General features: G+C 45.9%; 2 protein-coding genes across 3 annotated transcripts; both read right to left on the reverse strand.

Moving 5' to 3' along the window:
- Positions 1-636: 636 nt before the first annotated feature.
- Positions 637-3286, reverse strand: LOC119303460. The gene is made up of 3 exons (XM_037580588.1): positions 2864-3286; positions 1329-1436; positions 637-1248 (listed from the first exon to the last, which is right to left on the reverse strand). The coding sequence occupies exons 1-3, from the start codon at positions 3200-3202 to the stop codon at positions 934-936; spliced, it is 762 nt and encodes a 253-aa protein (XP_037436485.1). The 5' UTR covers positions 3203-3286; the 3' UTR covers positions 637-933.
- A 268-nt stretch (positions 3287-3554) lies between these two features.
- LOC119303458 (protein IQ-DOMAIN 1-like) lies at positions 3555-8277 on the reverse strand. 2 transcript variants are annotated; one of them, XM_037580587.1, is made up of 7 exons: positions 7973-8277; positions 7732-7855; positions 6927-7163; positions 5579-5809; positions 5251-5364; positions 4336-4807; positions 3555-4028 (listed from the first exon to the last, which is right to left on the reverse strand). In XM_037580587.1, the coding sequence occupies exons 2-7, from the start codon at positions 7822-7824 to the stop codon at positions 3883-3885; spliced, it is 1293 nt and encodes a 430-aa protein (XP_037436484.1). In that variant the 5' UTR covers positions 7825-7855; positions 7973-8277; the 3' UTR covers positions 3555-3882. The 2 variants fall into 2 exon arrangements, with proteins under 2 accessions (XP_037436484.1, XP_037436483.1); XM_037580586.1 differs by having other exon boundaries at positions 7732-7865.
- Between the last annotated feature and the right edge of the window lie 10554 nt (positions 8278-18831).

Here is an 18831-nt window from a genome sequence, read left to right on the forward strand (position 1 = left end):
GCCATCGGCCTCGTCATCTAACTGCGGCGAGGAAGGAGGGTGCTGGCGGCCGCAGGAGGGTCCGATCAGGTAGCTTATATGAAGAGAGCAAAGTGCAAGCGCTCGTCATTCTCGACTCGGGCCACCGTACGTGCCGGCGCTGGCCGGATCACAAGGACGCGCGTCACAAACGAATGCTCTCCTTTTATAAACGTACAACAACCCAAAGTAACAAAATTTTAGCTCACCCAACATCCCACTTTTCTCCAATAGTTGCATCGTGGACAGTCAATCAATGTACTCGTTTCAAACCACCATCTCTTCCATACCGTACCACAAAAATACACAAATACCATTACATTATACATTACAAAAAATACACTACTCCCTCCTTTCCGGTTTATAAGGCTCAATTCAAAAATCTCACCAACCAAGGTAGATGATGAGTGGTGGAATATTTTTCATAGTTTGCAAAAGCACCCAATTAATGCTCTTGTTTTCCTTAAAAAATTATGTTTACGAATGCATTAATTGTAATGCATGCATGCATAAAGTGCATGCATTGGTCAGTTTTCTCTTAACACTTGCATGCAATGATTTAATGCACCTTGAAGTCTGAACATGTGATGGGGAACAACCAAATTGAGCCTTATAAAATGGAAAAACTAAAATTTTGAGATAAGCCCTATAAACCGGAAAGGAGGGAGTAGTTTCGTCGTACGTAGCTTACACTGTCTCTATATATACCTATCAGTTAACGAGCGTACGTAGCAGCTGATAATCGATATACAGAGCATTTTGTTACAAACGTCACACGGCATGCACGGGTGACAGTATATCGCGACAGCTTGAACAAACACTACACGGGTGACGACGCAATATGAGGCAACGGGTGTGTGTGACTGCCTTCAGAAGCTGCACGATGTGGACGGACCGAGCACACACGACACGATGCTAGAAGAAGTTGCTGAACTGGCCGGCCAGGGAGTCCTTGAGGCCGGAGAAGAGGCCGAAGAGGGAGTACTGCTTCAGCTTGGACACCTCGTACCACGAGTTGAGCACCGCCTCGTGCTTGTCCGTGCCGGAGAAGGCCAACTGGATCCCGGGGCTGCAGTCCACCTGCCCGCCGCCGCCGTTGCCCCTGCAGCTCGACGTCTTGATCGCGCAACTGTTCTCGACGCACCCGAAGTTGGCCTGCCCGGAGCACGACGAGCAGCCGTCGGACTTCCAGAAGAGGTTCTGGAGCGTGCCCTTGTGGAACTCGAACACCTGGGAAACAGAGATAGGCGTCAGTTGAGCAGATGGTCGCCGGTGATTTGGCCCAGGTTACGGGTTAATTATGGGCGCACCAGGGTGAAGCCGGTGACTGTGTACGAGCTGTTGCCGACGAACACGGGCGGCGACCTTGCCGCGAATTTCCTCCCGGCAAATGCCACCATGTACCCACCAGCGGATGTCTGGAACAGAGTGAAAGAACGGCATGTTAGAACTAATGATGAACCCATCATCTTTTATGTCAGAACTGTCCAACAAGACATTTCATAAGTACACCTATCTGGCTATCTTATCTACTCGAGTACAAGAAAGTAACAATTGTATCATGATTGAACTATGCAAAGCTATTGTGCAGTTCTTCTCAGCAGGTTGTCTCGGCAACTAATTACAGTGTGCTGAAATTTTCAGTACTACTGAAATCGTTCTTACTGTATGCAGCATCTTGAGTCTTGACCCATATTTGCAAGGGAAAAAAAACAAAATGCCGTCAATGGATCAGGAAGATGAGAAATAAATGAGGGTCCTCATCATGACAGTCTGCCATCTCTACTACTATCTTAAAAACAAACGGCTGAGCGAGAACGGACGTTTGGCTCCCGGGAGCCATGGAGGCCTTTTTTTGAAAACAAATCAAAATTCAAACTTTTCGGTTTCAAAAAAATCTGAAAAAAATTGTGCAAGTAAACAAGTATGTTATGCCTATGTGTGTAAAATTTCAAAATGAAAAACGTTGGAATGTGACCTATACAAAAAAGACAAATTTCTGGTCCGGGAGAATGAATAGTGTCATGTGTTAAAAAGCCTCAGATTTGTCTTTTTTGCACAGCCCTCATTTCAACTTATTTTGCCCTGGAAATTTACACACGTGTGTGTTAGGCCTTCATGTAATGTGTGTTTTTTTCAGAATTTTTTGAAATGTAGAAAATATGAAATTCAACAAAATTCAATTTTTTCAAAACCGAGCTCCATGGAGCTCGGCCTCCAAAGACAATATCCGCGGCTGAGCCCAATCAATCAGTTGAAGGGGAAATTTCTCCAAAGTGAGGGGACAGCACATTCAATAAATCCTCAGACGAGATTGCGACGACCAAGTACCTAGGTTGGGCCACAGAGAAACACGGAGGCATGTCGAGAGCGCCATTAACGGATCCACCCTCCTCCAATGAGCCCAAAAATGTAGCTGTCGGTTGTCTGGACGTGTTGCTTGTGGGACACTGTCCAGCTCTCCGTTTTTTTGGCTTAAACCTCCCCAATCAAGAGGCCATCATCGATGGATTTGCGAGGTCTCCCCAACGATTTGAATTTCTTCATCCCTCACACACTAATTGACAAAAGGCAAGGAGGGCGTACTGCATGATTGATGGCCATCCCAAATTCTTGCTTGCAAAGTACCATGATTTATTTACTATTTATAGAGTAGAATAGAAGAAGTAAAAAGGAGCTAGCAGACAATTCTTTGTGCCAAACAATTAGTTCCCCTGGGGTGCAAATGGGTAAATCAATTAGGGTTCGTCCTACGGATTATATTCCTCGCACAAAAAGCTTCGATCGAACAGCAAAATCAGGAGGGAAGGCTTGAGGAGGTGCAGCTCGGCGGAGGGCGACTAACCAGGTCGCCGGCGCCGGAGGCGTTGACGGTGAGGAGCGAAATCTCGTCGACGGTGGGGCGGAAGAGCGCGAGCAGCGGGCCGGCGCCGGCCAGGTTGAGGCGGCTGTCGCAGGGAGAGAGCTGCACGCCGCCGGAGAAGAAGGCGTCGCGCCCCGCGAAGGCCACCCCGAAGGTGAACCCGTCGCCGCGGCTCACCGTCGCGTCCGCGCACGGCTCGTACACGCCGTTGCCGTCGCCCCTGGCGGAGGCCGAGGGCGCCGCCGCGAGGAGGAGGAGGGCGAGGGCGAGGGCGAGGACGGCCGGCGCCCGCCTCGACGTCGCCGTCGTCGTTGCCGCCATGGAGACAGACAATTGTTTCGGGCGCCTCGCTGTGCCTCGGGCGCGACGGAAGTCGTCGATGGATGACGGTTCCGCTACGGTTCACGCCAAGGAAACGGAACAAAACAAAACGCGTCGCGTCGGGGCAAGGAATAAAGGGAATGGGTAGAATGAGCTGGCTTTCTTGCTGGGCCGGAGCCCATTTCGTCTGATGGGCCGCAGCCTTAACAAGCAAGTCTACTACTAAGCTTATACTTCAGACACCATGGCCCAGCAACTCAGCAAGGTACAGACTAACCCCTCAAAAAAAGCAAGGTACAGACTACAATTGCTCAAAAAAAAAGCAAGGTACAGATTACAGAGCACACACCAGTGAAAAACACAGGGTTACCCCTTGAAACATAACATTTCAGAATTTTTATTGTACAAAAAATAGTCCCAGAAAATGTGAGTCCATACTTGCTCTTAGCTACAAATACAACAGTACAAGCTATGGTAACCTCCAGGACTAGAGGCACCAGCTGACCAGCACATACATATCCAAGCACTAGCTAGATCTCATCTCATGAGATGAGCATTTGACTGCATACCTATATGGCTAAGAAATAAATGCAAATTGCTCCAATGGACCTTCCAGAATCTAAGGCCGTCGTCGCATGCTTCAAACCTTGACGACGGTAGATAGGGCTTCAGATGGCTTGTCAAGCCTGCAGCTCAACTCTCTTGAACAACAGATCAACGGAACCGGCACGGCGATGCTTCCCTTCCAGCGCTGGGGAGTCTTCGGTAGCCTTGGGGGATCGGCTCACCGCAGGTTTATTCACTTGCCGTTTGCCAGTTTCTGTGCCTGCACATTTTCAGTAGCAAGTGAGTCTATCTGGAAGCTTTAAGCAACCGTAATAAACCGAGGCACAAGTTGGAACAGGAAACAAACAGCTTTTATTTTTTTCTGGGGAAAAAGGAAACAAACAGCTTGTAGTATGGAGATTATTTCTGAACTGCTGAGTAGTTATAGCGCACACACATGAGAAAAACTTATGCTAGACAAGGACATTTATCGAAAAAATGATGCCTTTTCCGAAGAAGAAAAGTTACTGAAACCAGCAGGAAATCTTTGCATCACTAGAAGTAACAGATGCAAGGTTTGGACTTACCAGTGCCAGGCAAGGAGAACCTCTTGTTGGCCCGTGGTTGTAACTGTCCAGGCCTCTCCTTAGGATTACTACTGCTCCGGGCACCAAGTCCCGAAAGACGAGACGAGACTTCATCAGAACCTTCTTTCGGTGGCAGCTTCCGTTTCGGTTTAGCTGACGCCGAACCGGCAGACGGGTTCGACGAGGAGCCACCACCCTCTGAGTTCGAGGGCCGGGCCTTCTGGATCAACACATTTGAATGAAGAGCTGAAACCTGCTTTTTCACAGGTTTCCTGTATGGGGCCTTGGTTGCATTTCCCTCAGCGTGCTGCGCTCCGGTATCGATGGCAATTCCATCTGCTGCGTACATGCCCAGGAACCGACTCTCCCACGGGCGGACAGCCATCCATCTCTCCAGCCAATTCCAGCTCCAGCTGTTCCTGTCTAGTTCAGAAGCTGTAATGGCTGCCTGTTGCCTTGAACCTGCTTGCCACTGCAAAAGGAGAGAAGAAACTTCAGATGGAACACTAAAGGAAGCACTGATGCTTTCCCTTTTTCTTTTCAAGTAGTGGCCTAATATTGGCTATGCAGTAAAATTACAGATAAAAGCTCATCAAGAGCAGAATAGCAAGGAAAACATGAAGAACAAAATTATGTAGCTAGCTTGGAGGGAAGGTTAACTTCTATGTTATTCATGAAAGCAACACCTGGAAGTTGGAGTGTAGCAACAGCAAACATAGTAGAGTGCGGTGCAGCCAATCACACAAAAACAGCAAGCATGAGGCTTCCGAAATGACCTTAGACATCCAGAAGCTATACTTAGGTTCAGGGCAATATGTTTGGTGCACTATATAGCATTCACTAATCCACGGTTCAAGCATCATGTTGTTACCACCATTGAGTAATGTCCTCGGGTAAAACGTATGATAAAGTTACCTGGTGAGAAAGGGCATAGGCCATGGCTCTCTCACGCTTGGCTGCTGCTTCCTGCCTCTTCAACAATTTTGCTTGGATGTCTTCCACAGACCCTATACTATCACACCACCCATCCTGCATTTTAAGTAAGGTGGTAATGGAAGTTAACAACTCAAGCCAAATAACTGCACTGCACCACCATTTATTTCCTGATAAAAAAATGTAACTCTAACAGGAACCTTATGAAAGGATGTCAACAAATAAGGCAAGCAGCATAACAAAAAAAATTATATAACAGGATGTCTTACAAATTATAAGCACAATTTTTGCAAACTGGTGTGTGCCTTACCTCAACTTCTCGAACATGTGCCTCGCCGGTTTGTTCTTCTACATTATTTTGTTGCTCGTCCATCTGATTTTCCAAGGAAACACGAACTCGCCTTGCTCTAACACGGGCTTGTACCCTGACCAAAGCTTGCATACACCGAAGTGTTATAGCAGCTTGCTTTCTCACTATATGACCCCTTACAAGGGCTTGAAGCCTAACCAGTCCTTTTAAAGCTCGGCGGGCTCTCCTAGCCTGAAGAGGAATGAAGCTAAACTTAGTGTAGTACTAGTACCTTACAAGAAAATAGACAATTAGAGCAATCTTGGCAGATTCCTCGATTACATTCTAACATTTCTTTGTTTCCAAGATAAACTTGTTGGTAGGATACAATGCTTTGCACTAATACTTCGACAGCCAGCCGTATGAACATACAGTCCATCAAACATTGTTGCACAGTACTGATGTCGAAGATACAGTCCAGCAAACATTGTTGCATACTCCCTTCATCCGGTGAAGAGTGCACATCTAGAGATTTTAGGACAAATTATGGAGTCAAGTAAAAAATGCATTGGAAAAGTGCAAGACACCAATCTCTCTCCTCTTTAATTAACCAACCCCCAATGAGCTAAGTGCATGTAGAAATTAAGAAGACCATGTGTAGATTGTTATTAGTCTTGATTACCGTGTGATGAGAGAGAAATTTTTTTTCTACTTTAAAGTGCATTGGAAAGATAGAAGTACACTCTTTTGTGGACAAATTTTGAAGCCAAACGTACACTCTTTACCGGACGGAGGGAGTAGTACTGATGTCGATGAACATAAACCTATACATAACATTTCCAGGAATTATAGATTTTACTTCTACCATGTATCACAGTATCAGGATGATCGAGCTGTAGCTTTTCTTACTTCAACTGAAACTGCATAGTCATCACATAATGCTAATCACTCTGTATGTTATAGTTGTTGGAATTGAAAACCATGTGAAATTTGTGAGGTAAGACAAGTGCAGCACACCCTACTGACTGCACAAAGTCCGGTTTTAAATATACAACGGATAGCAAGCCTCCTAATACTGCCTTACACATGCAAATGCAGCCCTGCAGGTGCAGGTTTGCTTGGACACAGGAGCTCCGTATTTTGGAGACTGGAGCTTTAGTACTTTACTAGTTAACCACACATCAGCAATCAAGCAAGACTAGTTAAAAGGTAGCACAAGATCCAATTTCTCTAAAAAACGTAACCATTGAAATTTTCAGGCCCCTTGCATTTTATCAATATACACAAGTTAGGAAACATGTGTAATTATTCCCACTGTACAGAGCAAGCAAGAAGTTAACTGCTAATGGACAGAGAAAAAGGTGAATACCAGTAGGGCTCTATACGCAGTCTGAATAATTGTGGCAGCCCAGATCTCTTTGAGCTCCTCTTCTGTTTGAGGCAGTGGCACGCTAAGTGTACTGAAACCAGGTCCTGAGCATGAAGGTGTGCTGCAATCGTCTTCTGACGGAACATTTCCATCAGGGAACTCTTCTGGTCCGACAAGGCTAGCGTGATCCTGGGAGTGCTGATCCTGGAAGTGGAACTGATCGACGGCATCCCTTTTCTGCAATTTCCCCAGTTCACAATGTGTAAGCAAACAGGCAAATTTTCATAGCACATCAGCAAAGGAGCATGTGGCATCACTCTATTCCAAAAAAATGGCAGCAGAAACATATATTCTCCTCATGTGTTTATAATCAGGGACGGTGTACTGGTGTAGCAATACTATACAGATATCTATTCTTGTTCCAAATTTATAGTTGTTGTTGTGCTTACATAGCAACAGATTAGTTGAGTTCTTTTTGGACTAATTCCAGTCCCCAAAATTCAATCTTGTCAGTGGTGCAGAACCAAAGGGTGACTCAAATAATATCACCCAGATCTGCAGCAAGCCAACACATGCAAGAACTTGCAAAAGCATTGCATAAAGAAGCACCAATTGCTACCTATAGATTAGATTTATTGTAGGATAAGAATGAATTCTCACGAAGCACTGGGCAAAATATTGCTATGATCCTTCCACATACAAGCAGAGTAAGTAAGTAGACCAAATGGGATTAAGGAACCCAGAGGTGAGAACAAAAAGGCAGAGGCGGAATCGTAGGTAGGTAGGTAGAGGTGGTGCTCCGTACTGTTCGGCCGGCGTCGCCATCCTCCTTGCGGCGCTGCTGATGCTGCTGCCTCTCCACCTTCCTCAGCCCAACCAACGACTTGAGCCACCTCATCGCGCCGCCGCGTCACCTCACCTCGCCGCCTCTGCAACAACCTCCAGTCGCGGAAATTATTTCCGTCAGCACAAGCCCAAAGCCGCAAGCTGCGCAATCTCACATAAAGGGGCAAGAGAAAACAAAACCGCGGCGGAAAGTGAGTTACCAGATCACGGGCACCTGACGCCGGAGGAAACGACCGGGGCCGCGCACCGCCGCCGGCCAATGAGGGCCGCCGCTTCGCGAGATTGGGAGCCCGGCTTGAGGAGGCGAAGGGAGCGAGGGAGGGAGGGAAGGGTGTGGCGAGTGGGCTCGAAGCGTCACCAGTGCCCAGTGCAGTGGCGCTGCTCCCCTGCCTGCCTGCGTGCTACTGGCACTGGCACCGGCACCACGCGGCCATTACTGCCGCTCCTGTGTGCCGGTGCGAATTATTGCTCGCTCGGCTCGGCTCGGCCGCCTGTGTGGCAGCCGCAGGGAGGAGGAGGGCGAGAATTATATAGGCAAGAAAATCATACAGTACTACTGTACCAGTGTGGCAAATAAACAAAGAAAGAAAGAAAAGCGCGGCGCTTTTTCTCAGCTTTTGCTTTCTGCACCCGCTTGTCGGGATCAAAAGCCCTCTCTTGTTGCTCGCTTCTGGGATTTTATTTTTACCGCGTCTCATTCTTTTCTGGCTCGCCTGCGTCCTGCAGCCAAAGATTCTTTGATTAGCTTTAGGACAAGGTGATGCTGCTGCTGCTGGGTTTATTTGATTAGCGTTATTAATAGTTTAGCCCCCAGAGAGAGTCTCCCTGTGCTGCGGATTTTGTTGGATTTGGTCAGTGGCTTCGTTTGAGACCGTGGAGTGACTGATCACGTGCTTTGTGGCACTAAGATTTCAGGGTCGGCGTGATTCCTCTTCAATCTAAACATATACTATATTCTTTGAGATGCGCATCTAGTATAGCTTATCTTCACTGCCATTGACATCTGTCCGGTCGTCAATGCAAACTATAAACACGCCTGAGAATATTTGGTGATTAAATTTGGTTAAGAAGATACTATGCCGAAGAGATGGCGTTAGATACACTGAAGAAAATACAGTTTTCTCTGTTCCGCGTCTGTATTTCAACCCCTCCAGCAAAATCTTGGACGCGTCACCGCGCGAAAGCTGACGCGAGATCCTCAAAGTGATAAACGCCGAAGGACTTTGGTAGGAGCGCAACAGTGTGTGTGGGGGTGGCGTTGGCTTTTGTCAGGACTGAGAGTTTTCATGAGGCGTGTAACTTTAAGAACTGCTACTCGCACTTGCTGTGGTGTCTCTCGATGCTGGCAGTACACTGGATTCTGTTGCATATATTTATTTTCTTGCGTTACTCCTGCTGTAAAGCTGATTGACTATGAAGAAAAAGCCTTTATCATTGGGCGGTACAACAGTGGGACACGTTATGTCCTGCACCATAGTACCTACTAGTACAGACCAAGGTCAAATTTTAACTGTCGCCTGCTCGTTGTTGCTGCCTTTGCGTCCTTGGCACGAAGTAACACCATCCTAATGTTTTTATAACTAAAATTGTCATCCAAAGACGCCACAAAAAACGTAAGGCGGAATTTGTCGTGGCACTTAGGCCTTCCACTATGTAGGCCAAAAGAGGTGCCAAATTCACTTTTTTTTAGTTTGGCACCGAATCCCTCCATTGCCCCAGCCGGTGTCATAAATTTTTTTGTGGGAACCGGAGCAAGTAGTTGCTCCGATGCCCAACTGATGCCAAATGCAGAAAGTAGTAAACAATTAGCTCATGGCCCGCCTGCAGAAGGTGAAGGAAACTCACGTGAATAGAGTTCTGGGTCCCGTTTTTAGCAGGCTGCATATGCAACATAGTGAGCCCGGTGCCAAATAAAATCTTAAGGGCAGCGCTGCCCAGTTGGTAATATTTTAATGCCTTGGGCACCGACTACATAGTGGAAGGCCTTAGGGTCTTTTGTTTTTTGTAGGGAGCGTCTCCTTTATTATAGTGCAGTCTGCACATTTTTCCAACTTTTCATGCTGAGGTCTTACAAAAAGAAGACAATTTCTGACTGCCACCTCTCGTGCTCTCTTTATTTTGGAAAAAGAAATCAAAATGATACGTGTGGGATTACATGATGAAATCGCAGAATGTTTTTTATTTGGGTTCATAGAAGAAAAATTACATTCAGATTCGTAAACCACCTAGCGACGACTACAAGCATTAGAGCGAGTCGCATTGAAGTCGTACAAATTTTATTGTAGTAGACACTCGGAAAGTCGCCGTGCTATGGTTGCCATAGGACCAACGCACCAGAACAGCAGCCGCCGCCATGAAGAGAAGCGTAGATCGAAAGGATCCAACCTGTAGACACATGAACGCAGACGAACGAAGCACGGATTCAGTGGATCCACACATCCACCGAAGAAAAATGTCAATCGAGTCTCGCGAGATCCATCATAGATAAACCTCCACATGCCCTCTAACAGCGCTAGAGGCATCATCGGGACGGGGGCTAGGCGGCGAGAAACTTGTTCCATTTTCAGAGAGTCACTGACACATTGCATTTCTTAACAAGAGACAAAACATCTAAAAACAAAACCCTCTCATCGGCAAAGTTTGGGACCCACCTCGTCTGCGTATCAACCACAAGGGCCCACATGAGGAAAACACAATGCTCGGTCCGTGCGATATTTCTGGATTACTTTTGCAATGCGAAACTATTTTTTGTTGGGTGTTGCGTTATATTTAGCAACCCGGTGCATCTCTTCAGACTTCATCAGGGTGAAAAGCCATCAAACTTCATCGATGGCGCCGTCTCTAGGTCCGCCCAGGCCCTGCCGTCCACTTGCCGACTTCTTCTTGACTCAATGGGTAGGGTACGTTGGTCTGTGTTGGCTTCGAGTTTTGGTCTTGTTGTAGAGATCTCCGGCAGCGGTTGTGACGCAGCTTGGTTGCTCTGTGGCTTGCCCCATCGCCATCGGCATGAGGTTGGCCTAGGTGAAGCAAGTATTGTAGTACGCGTGGTGGGTGTGTTTGGTGGATGTGGATGCTAATTCTTGTGATTGGCGTTGTGATGGCCAAAAGACTCTGTATTCGGCTTCTTTGCCGCTTCTTTTTTAATATATGATATGCTGGAATTTTGTCTATTTTGGGCCTAGCCCAATAGCAGTTTCAGAAATTCCTAATAAATCCTAGAGGCCCACGCAGCCCATTTATGCAAGGCAAGAGGTGGAACTAAAGTTTAGTCCCACATTGCTAGTTTAGGGAGTTGGACCTCTTTATAAGGGAGGTTCTTTCCCCACTTTGTATGAGCATGAGAACAAGAGTCCACGCACGCTCCTCCTCCACCGCCCGCCTCGCCACGCCACGCCTCGTCACGACGCGTCGCGGGTTGCGAGATGCACCAGAACTACTCCTTCCCTCGCCATCGGTTCCATCTCTGAGCTGCTGCTATCTTCCTCATCCCGACTTGCGGCGTGCATCGTACGTCGGGACAGTAGGCCTCCGAAACCGCACCTTTTGAGTCCTGTACGGGAGAAGGGTGCTAAGGTTTTTGGGGAGCGCTCAGCGCGACTACTGGCTGCTTCATCACGGACGATCCGGTCGCCGACGACTTCTTCCCCGATGTCCACGACCTCCTCGACGACATGGTAGGCGAGGACACCGACCCCAAGTCCAGCGCTTCTGCTGCTACTGTCCCGTACGTGTTCTTCTCCTTTCTATTAGAGGTCCTGCTACACTTCCTTGTTCTAGTATTTGCCCTAGATATGTTAGACTCTATTTCATATATGCAACTTGCTATACTGTCTGCTCTAGATATGTTTAGTTACAGTTCATATATGAAGATGTTGTTCACCTTCTCTCTGTCAAATCGCATGGCTTGTTTTATCACTACTATTCTGGTCATGCTTTATCTAGTATTTCTGTTAATAAAATCATTTGGTAAATTACTCATATTTCCAACAATCCAAAAACCTTATTATAGGCAATTTACCCCGAGTGGTTTTGCTGCTTCCATGAGACCTCCTATGTTTGAGGGTATCCACTATAAGAGGTGGCGTGTAAGAGCAGTCTTATGGTTTCAAACCATGAGTTGCTATGATGCCACTCTCGGCAAACCTGAAGAAGAGCTTGATGCTCAACAGGCACAAGCTTTTCAGAAAATGGATACTCTATTTAAGGCTGCTCTCTTGAGTGTTCTTGGTGAGAACATAGTTGATGCTTATGCGTCAATTGATAATGGAAAAGATATGTGGGATGCACTCGAGGCCAAGTTTGGGGTCTCGGATGCTGACACTGAGTTGTACATCATGGAGCAATTCTATGATTACAGGATGACTAAGAGCGCTCCGTGGTTGAGCAAGCTCATGAGATAAAGTCATTTTCTAGAGAACTTGAGCACTTCAGTTGTATGCTACCGGACAAGTTTGTTGCCGGAGGTATCATCACTAAGCTTCCTCCTTCGTGGAGGAACTTTGCTACCTTACTGAAGCATAAGAGACAGGAGTTTTCCGTCCCGGATCTCATTGGCGCTCTTGATGTGGAAGAAAAGGCGAGAGCAAAGGATACACGTGCTCGAGGTATTGAGGAAGGATCTAGTGCCAATCTGGTACAGAAGAAGAACTTCCAGCCCCACAAGTTCAAAAACAAGGGCAAGTTCGATGGGAAGAACAAGGTTGTGCAGCACACGAACTTCAAGAAGAAGAATGACAAGAAGAAAGGTGCTTGTCATGTGTGTGGAGATCCTGATCATTGGGCTCCTAGTTGCCCTAATCGCTATGATAAGCGTCACCTTGGGAAAGGCGGCAAGACCTCTAATGTTGTCATTGGAGACACTGACATGATGGATGATGGGTATGGTATATTTCCCACTATTCTTTCAGTATGTCATTCTCCTGATTGGATGATTGACACGGGTGCTAATGTGCATGTATGCGGTGATATTTCCATGTTTTCGTCTTATCAGACCGCAGGGACTTCAACCGTGCTGATGGGCAACGGTTCAAGTGCTTCTGTTCGTGGTGTTGGCACGGTCGATCTGAAATTTACTTCGGGGAAGATCGTGCGGCTGAAGAACATGCATTATGTCCCATCCGTCAATAAAAATCTTGTTAGTGGATCTCTTCTGTGTAGAGATGACTACAAGCTTGTCTTTGAGTCGAATAAATTTGTAATATCCAAGTATGGAACCTTTGTTGGTAAAGGCTATGAGTTAGGAGGCCTGTTTCGTTTATCCTTATCAGACGTTTGCAATAAAGTTGTTCATCATATTTGCAACAATAGTGAATCCAATGTGTGGCATTCACGTCTCTGTCATGTTAATTTTGGTTGCATGTCATGACTAGCGAAGTTGAACTTAATCCCTAGTTTCACCACTGTCAAGGGATCTAAGTGTCAAGTTTGTGTGCAAGCTAAGCAACCTCGTAAGTCTCACACGACTGCAGAAATGAGAAATCCTGCACCACTAGAGCTCATACATTCAGATCTATGTGAAATGAATGGTGTTTTGACAAAAGGTGGAAAGAAATATTTCATGACGTTAATTGATGACTCCACTAGATATTGCCGTGTGTATCTTCTGAAATCTAAGGATGAGGCTTTGAACTTTTTCAAGATCTATAAAGCTGAAGTGGAAAATCAACTTGATCGGAAAATCAAGAGGCTTAGGTCCGACCGTGGTGGAGAGTATTTTTCCAATGAATTTGATGCTTTTCGTGCGGAACATGGTATAATCCATGAGAGGACGCCTCCCTATTCACCGCAGTCTAATGGGGTGGCCAAAAGAAAGAATCGTACTCTAACTGATTTGGTTAACGTCATGTTAGACACATCGGGTCTCTCCAAGGCATGGTGGGGGGAGGCGATATTGACGGCATGTCATGTCATAAACCGAGTTCCCACAAAGAACAAAGAGATAACTCCATTCGAGGAATGGGAGAAGAAAAGGTTAAAACTCTCTTATCTACGAACATGGGGTTGTTTGGCGAAAGTCAATGTTCCAATTCCAAAGAAGCGGAAGCTTGGACCAAAGACTGTGGATTGTGTTTTCCTAGGATATGCTTTTCATAACATTGGCTATAGATTTTTGGTTGTAAAATCTGAGGTACCCGACATACATGTCGATACGATCATGGAGTCGAATGATGCGACTTTCTTTGAAGACATCTTTCCCATGAAGGATATGGCTACCTCATCTAATCAGGAGATGCCTAGTTCATCGAATCAGGAACCAGTTACAATTACCAAACCTGCCATTTCGATGGAACACTTTGAAAGTCATGTGGAGGAGAACAATGAAGTTCTTACTAGGAGCAAGAGACAGAGGACTGCAAAGTCCTTTGGTGATGATTTTCTTGTGTATCTCATAGATGACACTCCCAGTTCTATTTCAGAGGCCTATACATCTGAAGATGCTGGCTATTGGAAGGAAGCAGTTCGTAGCGAAATGGATTCCATCTTGGCGAATGAAACTTGGGAGATAACTGATCGTCCTTATGGGTGCAAACCTATAGGATGCAAATGGATATTCAAGAAGAAGCTTAGCCCTGATGGTACTATTGAAAAGTACAAGGTCGGCTCGTGGCTAAGGGTTATACCTAAAAGGAAGGTGAAGACTTCTTTGATACTTACTCACTTGTGGCTCGACTGACCACTATTCGAGTTCTACTTTCACTAGCTACCTCGCATGGTCTTCTCGTTCATCAAATGGATGTTAAGACTGCTTTCCTAAATGGAGAGTTGGACGAGGAAATTTATATGGAACAATCAGATGGGTTTGTACTAGATGGTCAGGAAGGAAAAGTGTGCAAGTTGCTGAAGTCTTTGTATGGACTCAAGCAAGCACCCAAACAGTGGCATGAGAAGTTTGAAAGAACTTTAACATCTGCTGGCTTTGTTGTGAACGAAGCTGATAAATGTGTGTACTATCGCCATGGTGGGGGCGAGGAGTTATCCTTTGCTTGTATGTTGATGACATACTGATTTTCGGAACAAATGTGAATGTTATTAAGGAGGTCAAGAATTTTCTATCTCGTTGTTTTGAGATGAAGAATTTAGAAGTGGCAGATGTCATTCTGAACATCAAGTTGTTGAGAGACGATAATGGTGGGATTACATTGCTTCAATCTCACTATGTGGAAAAGATCTTGAGTCGCTTTGGCTATAGTGACTGCAAGCCCTCTCCAACACCTTATAATGCAAGTGTGTTACTTTGAAAGAATCAAAGAATTACTAGAGATCAATTGAAATATTCTCAGATTATTGGCTCGCTTATGTACTTAGCAAGTGCTACAAGACCTGACATATCTTTTGTTGTTAGCAAACTGAGTTGGTTTGTCTCAAAATCAGGAGATGTGCATTGGAAAGCTCTAGCGAGAGTTTTGCGTTATTTGAAAGGCACTGCAAATTATGGAATTCACTACACCGGGCACCCAAAGATGCTTGAAGGGTATATTGACTCAAACTGAATCTCAGATGCTGATGAGATAAAGGTCACGAGTGGATATGTATTCACTCATGGAGGTGATGTTGTTTCTTGGAAGTCTTGCAAGCGGACCATCTTAACGAGGTCATCAATGGAAGCACACCTCACAGCACTAGATACAGCTACGGTCGAACCAGATTGGCTTCGTCGGCTATTGAATGACTTGCGGGTTATTGAGAAACCTGTACCGGGTATCCTTATGAATTGCGACAATCAAACTGTGATCACGAAATTAACCAGCTCAAAGAATAACATGAAGTCACCAAGACACGTTCAGAGAAGGTTAAAGTCTGTCAGAAAAATGAAGTACTCCGGATTTATTGCATTGGATTATATCCAAACGTCTAAAAATCTGGCAGATCCTTTTACTAAGGGTCTATCACGTAATGTGATAGATAATGCATCGAGAGAGATGGGTATGAGACCCACAATATGAGTTGTTCACAGTGGTAACCTATTCTTTGTGATCAGAGATCCCATGAATTAGATGTGGAAGACAAGTTGTTGATCAACTGAGAAGAAAGTATCCTTACTATTAACAATACCACTCCATGAAGATGCAATACTCTCCTAAACTGCATGGTAGGTTGATGTATATCTTAATGTGTTCTAAGTGGCTCATTTAAGCAGAGATATTGTCCTGCAAAACATCTTTTGAAGAACACACCTATATGAGTCTGATTGTCAAACGTCGCAATCTATGAGAGTAGGGTTCTCTCTAGTAAACTCATGAAAGGTCTCGGAGTATGACGCGTAAGCTTCACCCGCGGGGAAGACCCACGGTAGCCACGTATCGGTCAAGGCTTTATGTGAAGCTAGATTCATAGAAAACTTGCAGTTCAAGGCCTACTCCACTGTTCAAATTGCTTACTAGTGTAGCATAGAGTTCTAGGTGAAAGTTCAACTTAACAGTCTCCACTGCAATACGGGTATTTAAAACAGTGTTTTGAAACCAAAGGCAAATTTTATGTGCCTCTGGGATCTGGTGGGGGATTGCTGGAATTTTGTCTATTTTGGGCCTAGCCCAATAGCAGTTTCAGAAATTCCTAATAAATCCTAGAGGCCCACGCAGCCCATTTGTGCAAGGCAAGAGGTGGAACTAAAGTTTAGTCCCACATTGCTAGTTTAGAGGGAGTTGGACCTCTTTATAAAGGAGGTTCTTTCCCCACTTGTATGAGCATGAGAACAAGAGGGACATCCACGCGCGCTCCTCCTTCGCCGCCCGCCTTGCCACGCCACGCCACACCACACCACACCACGCCTCGTCACGACGTGCCGCGGGTTGCGGGAATGAGCCGAGCCGATGTCTAAATTTTTGCCACGCACTACGGGTATATGAAAGGTCACACGGAAGCTGAAAAGATTTTTGCAAAGTGGAGTTCGAATGCGAACGGTGCAACCCTTTGGCTGCTGGCTGTTCGCTTCATCTTCGTCTCTTCATTTCGCCTCCCGTCGCTGCCCTCTCGCCTCCTTCTCTTGCGCCTATAAAAGGGAGGTCGCTCCTCCCAGAGAGATGCACTAGAACTACTCCTTCCCTCGCCATCGGTTCCATCTCTGAGCTACTACTATCTTCCTCATCCCGACTTGCGGCGTGCACCGCATGTCGGGACAGTAGGCCTCCGAAACCGCACTTTTTGTGTCATTTACGGGAGAAGGGTGATAAGATTTTTGGGGGCACTCAGCGCGACTACTGGCTGCTTCATCACGGACGATCCGGTCGCCGACGACTACTTCCCCGACGACGACTTCTTCTCCGACGTCCACGACCTCCTCGACGACATGGCAGGCGAGGACACCGACCCCAAGTCCAGCGCTTCTGCTGCTGTTGTCCCGTACGTGTTCTTCTCCTTTCTATTAGAGGTCCTGCTACAGTTCCTTATTCTAGTATTTGCCCTAGATATGTTAGACTCTATTTCATATATGCAGCTTGCTATCCTGTCTGCTCTAGATATGTTTAGTTACAGTTTATATATGAAGATGTTGTTCACCTTCTCTCTGTCAAATCGCATGGCTTGTTTTATCACTATTATTCTGGTCATGCTTTATCTAGTATTTCTGTTAATAAAATCATTTGGTAAATTACTCATATTTCCAACATGATACGCATGCTCAAGCTTATTCGAGAAAAGCCGTGGTATTTTTATCACTGGGTGCCCTGGTTTTCAAATTGTTCGGTGATTTTGTTCGGAATTGTGCATCGCGTGCTCTCTGCAAGAAATCATGCGGAGGTGCCGGTTTGACATTATTCGATTGGTCAACGCAGTAATGTGTGTGGGTGGGGCTGAATTGTGAAACATGTGGCTTCAAGAGAAGCGGTACTCTCACCACCTTTTGTAGCTTCTCATTACTACAGTTGATTCCGTGATGTTTATTGTCCTCTTTGTAAAGCTGATTGATTATGAAGAGAAAAAGCTTTTACCCTTGTGTGGCAGTACAACAATGGATTTAAACTGTCAGTTGCTACCCTTTGCCTCCCGGTGTAGGCCCACCGCAGTCATCACGCACAGTGTGCACCCTTTTTTTCAACCTTTGATGATAATGTCTCAAAAGGCAGGCATTCTCCACAAAAGAAATGTTGTCTCAAAAGACATGACTAATTTGACCCACACCTTCCGTGCTCCGGTCTTTTTCTTCATTGTGTGTGTGTGAAAATGACTCAGATCTATCAGAAATACAAAGGATCGTAAATGTAATAAAAATTGCATCAAGGTTCATGAACCATGGAACAACCACAACCCCCAGCAGAGCAAGCTGTCGATGCGCTGCTGTTGCGGGTCTCGTATCAAAACCAGCCTAACCTTTTTTTAACTAAGTTTTACTGAAAATCTTACGAAAGAATATTCATATGAATACGTGCGGCATAGATAATGGAAGTGCAAAATGTTTTCATTTGTGGGCTTTGTATGATGGAGAAAACAGAGGAGGGTAGCTTCTGAGTTCTTTGATATCGCAAGGGTCAAATCACAGAAAGCTGGATGGGTTCAGTCGGCAAGACAACAGGGGATCCGCGTGCGTGTCTGCACCCAAAACTGACGCGACACCCACGACAAAACGCACCAACGAGTTGAAAAATGTGGAAGCAGCACGGGGAAAACGAATTTGATCGCGGACGATCATGCTGAACTTCCGAGGACTCGCCAGCAGGTCACGTGATTAACGTACCACTGCAGTACTGTTGCCATGCCCAGGCTGCCACCGTTTAACAGTTAACCACCAGGAAAGAAAAGGACATGGATGCCTTGTGTAGTTTCCCTGGACGTTGCACAGCTAGCTGATTGAGTGCCATGTTACCTGTCCTAGCCCACGACAGGTCTAGCCATCAACTGTTCCGTGCCTCCCATTCGGTGCAAAGAAGAAAGGAAAAGGAAGTGTGTGCTTTAAGAACTTTTCACTTTGAGAGATTGGAGTTTGGACTTTGGAGGGTGCCGAGTTCAAATTCGTACTATCACTGTAGCAGGGTGATGGGTGATTGGGGAGATGGATTGCTGCTGGTTGACCGCTGACACGGTTTGTCGATGACGTTTTCTGAAGGGAGATGGGCTGTTCTTCCTC

This window comes from Triticum dicoccoides, chromosome 5A (assembly GCF_002162155.2).
Source record: "Triticum dicoccoides isolate Atlit2015 ecotype Zavitan chromosome 5A, WEW_v2.0, whole genome shotgun sequence".
Taxonomy (NCBI): domain Eukaryota; kingdom Viridiplantae; phylum Streptophyta; class Magnoliopsida; order Poales; family Poaceae; genus Triticum; species Triticum dicoccoides.

What these genes read in the sequence shown, in the direction of transcription:
- LOC119303460 (XM_037580588.1), bottom strand. Translation starts at nt 3,202, where the DNA reads ATGGCGGCAACGACGACGGCGACGTCGAGGCGGGCGCCGGCCGTCCTC. An exon ending in CCTCCGGCGCCGGCGACCTG is followed by an intron (nt 1,437 to 2,863) that starts GTTAGTCGCCCT and finishes ACTCTGTTCCAG; the next exon opens with ACATCCGCTGGTGGGTACAT. An exon ending in CAGTCACCGGCTTCACCCTG is followed by an intron (nt 1,249 to 1,328) that starts GTGCGCCCATAA and finishes TCTGTTTCCCAG; the next exon opens with GTGTTCGAGTTCCACAAGGG.
- LOC119303458 (XM_037580587.1), bottom strand. Translation starts at nt 7,824, where the DNA reads ATGAGGTGGCTCAAGTCGTTGGTTGGGCTGAGGAAGGTGGAGAGGCAG. An exon ending in ATGGCGACGCCGGCCGAACA is followed by an intron (nt 7,164 to 7,731) that starts GTACGGAGCACC and finishes GGGAAATTGCAG; the next exon opens with AAAAGGGATGCCGTCGATCA. An exon ending in GTTCTCCTTGCCTGGCACTG is followed by an intron (nt 4,029 to 4,335) that starts GTAAGTCCAAAC and finishes GAAAATGTGCAG; the next exon opens with GCACAGAAACTGGCAAACGG.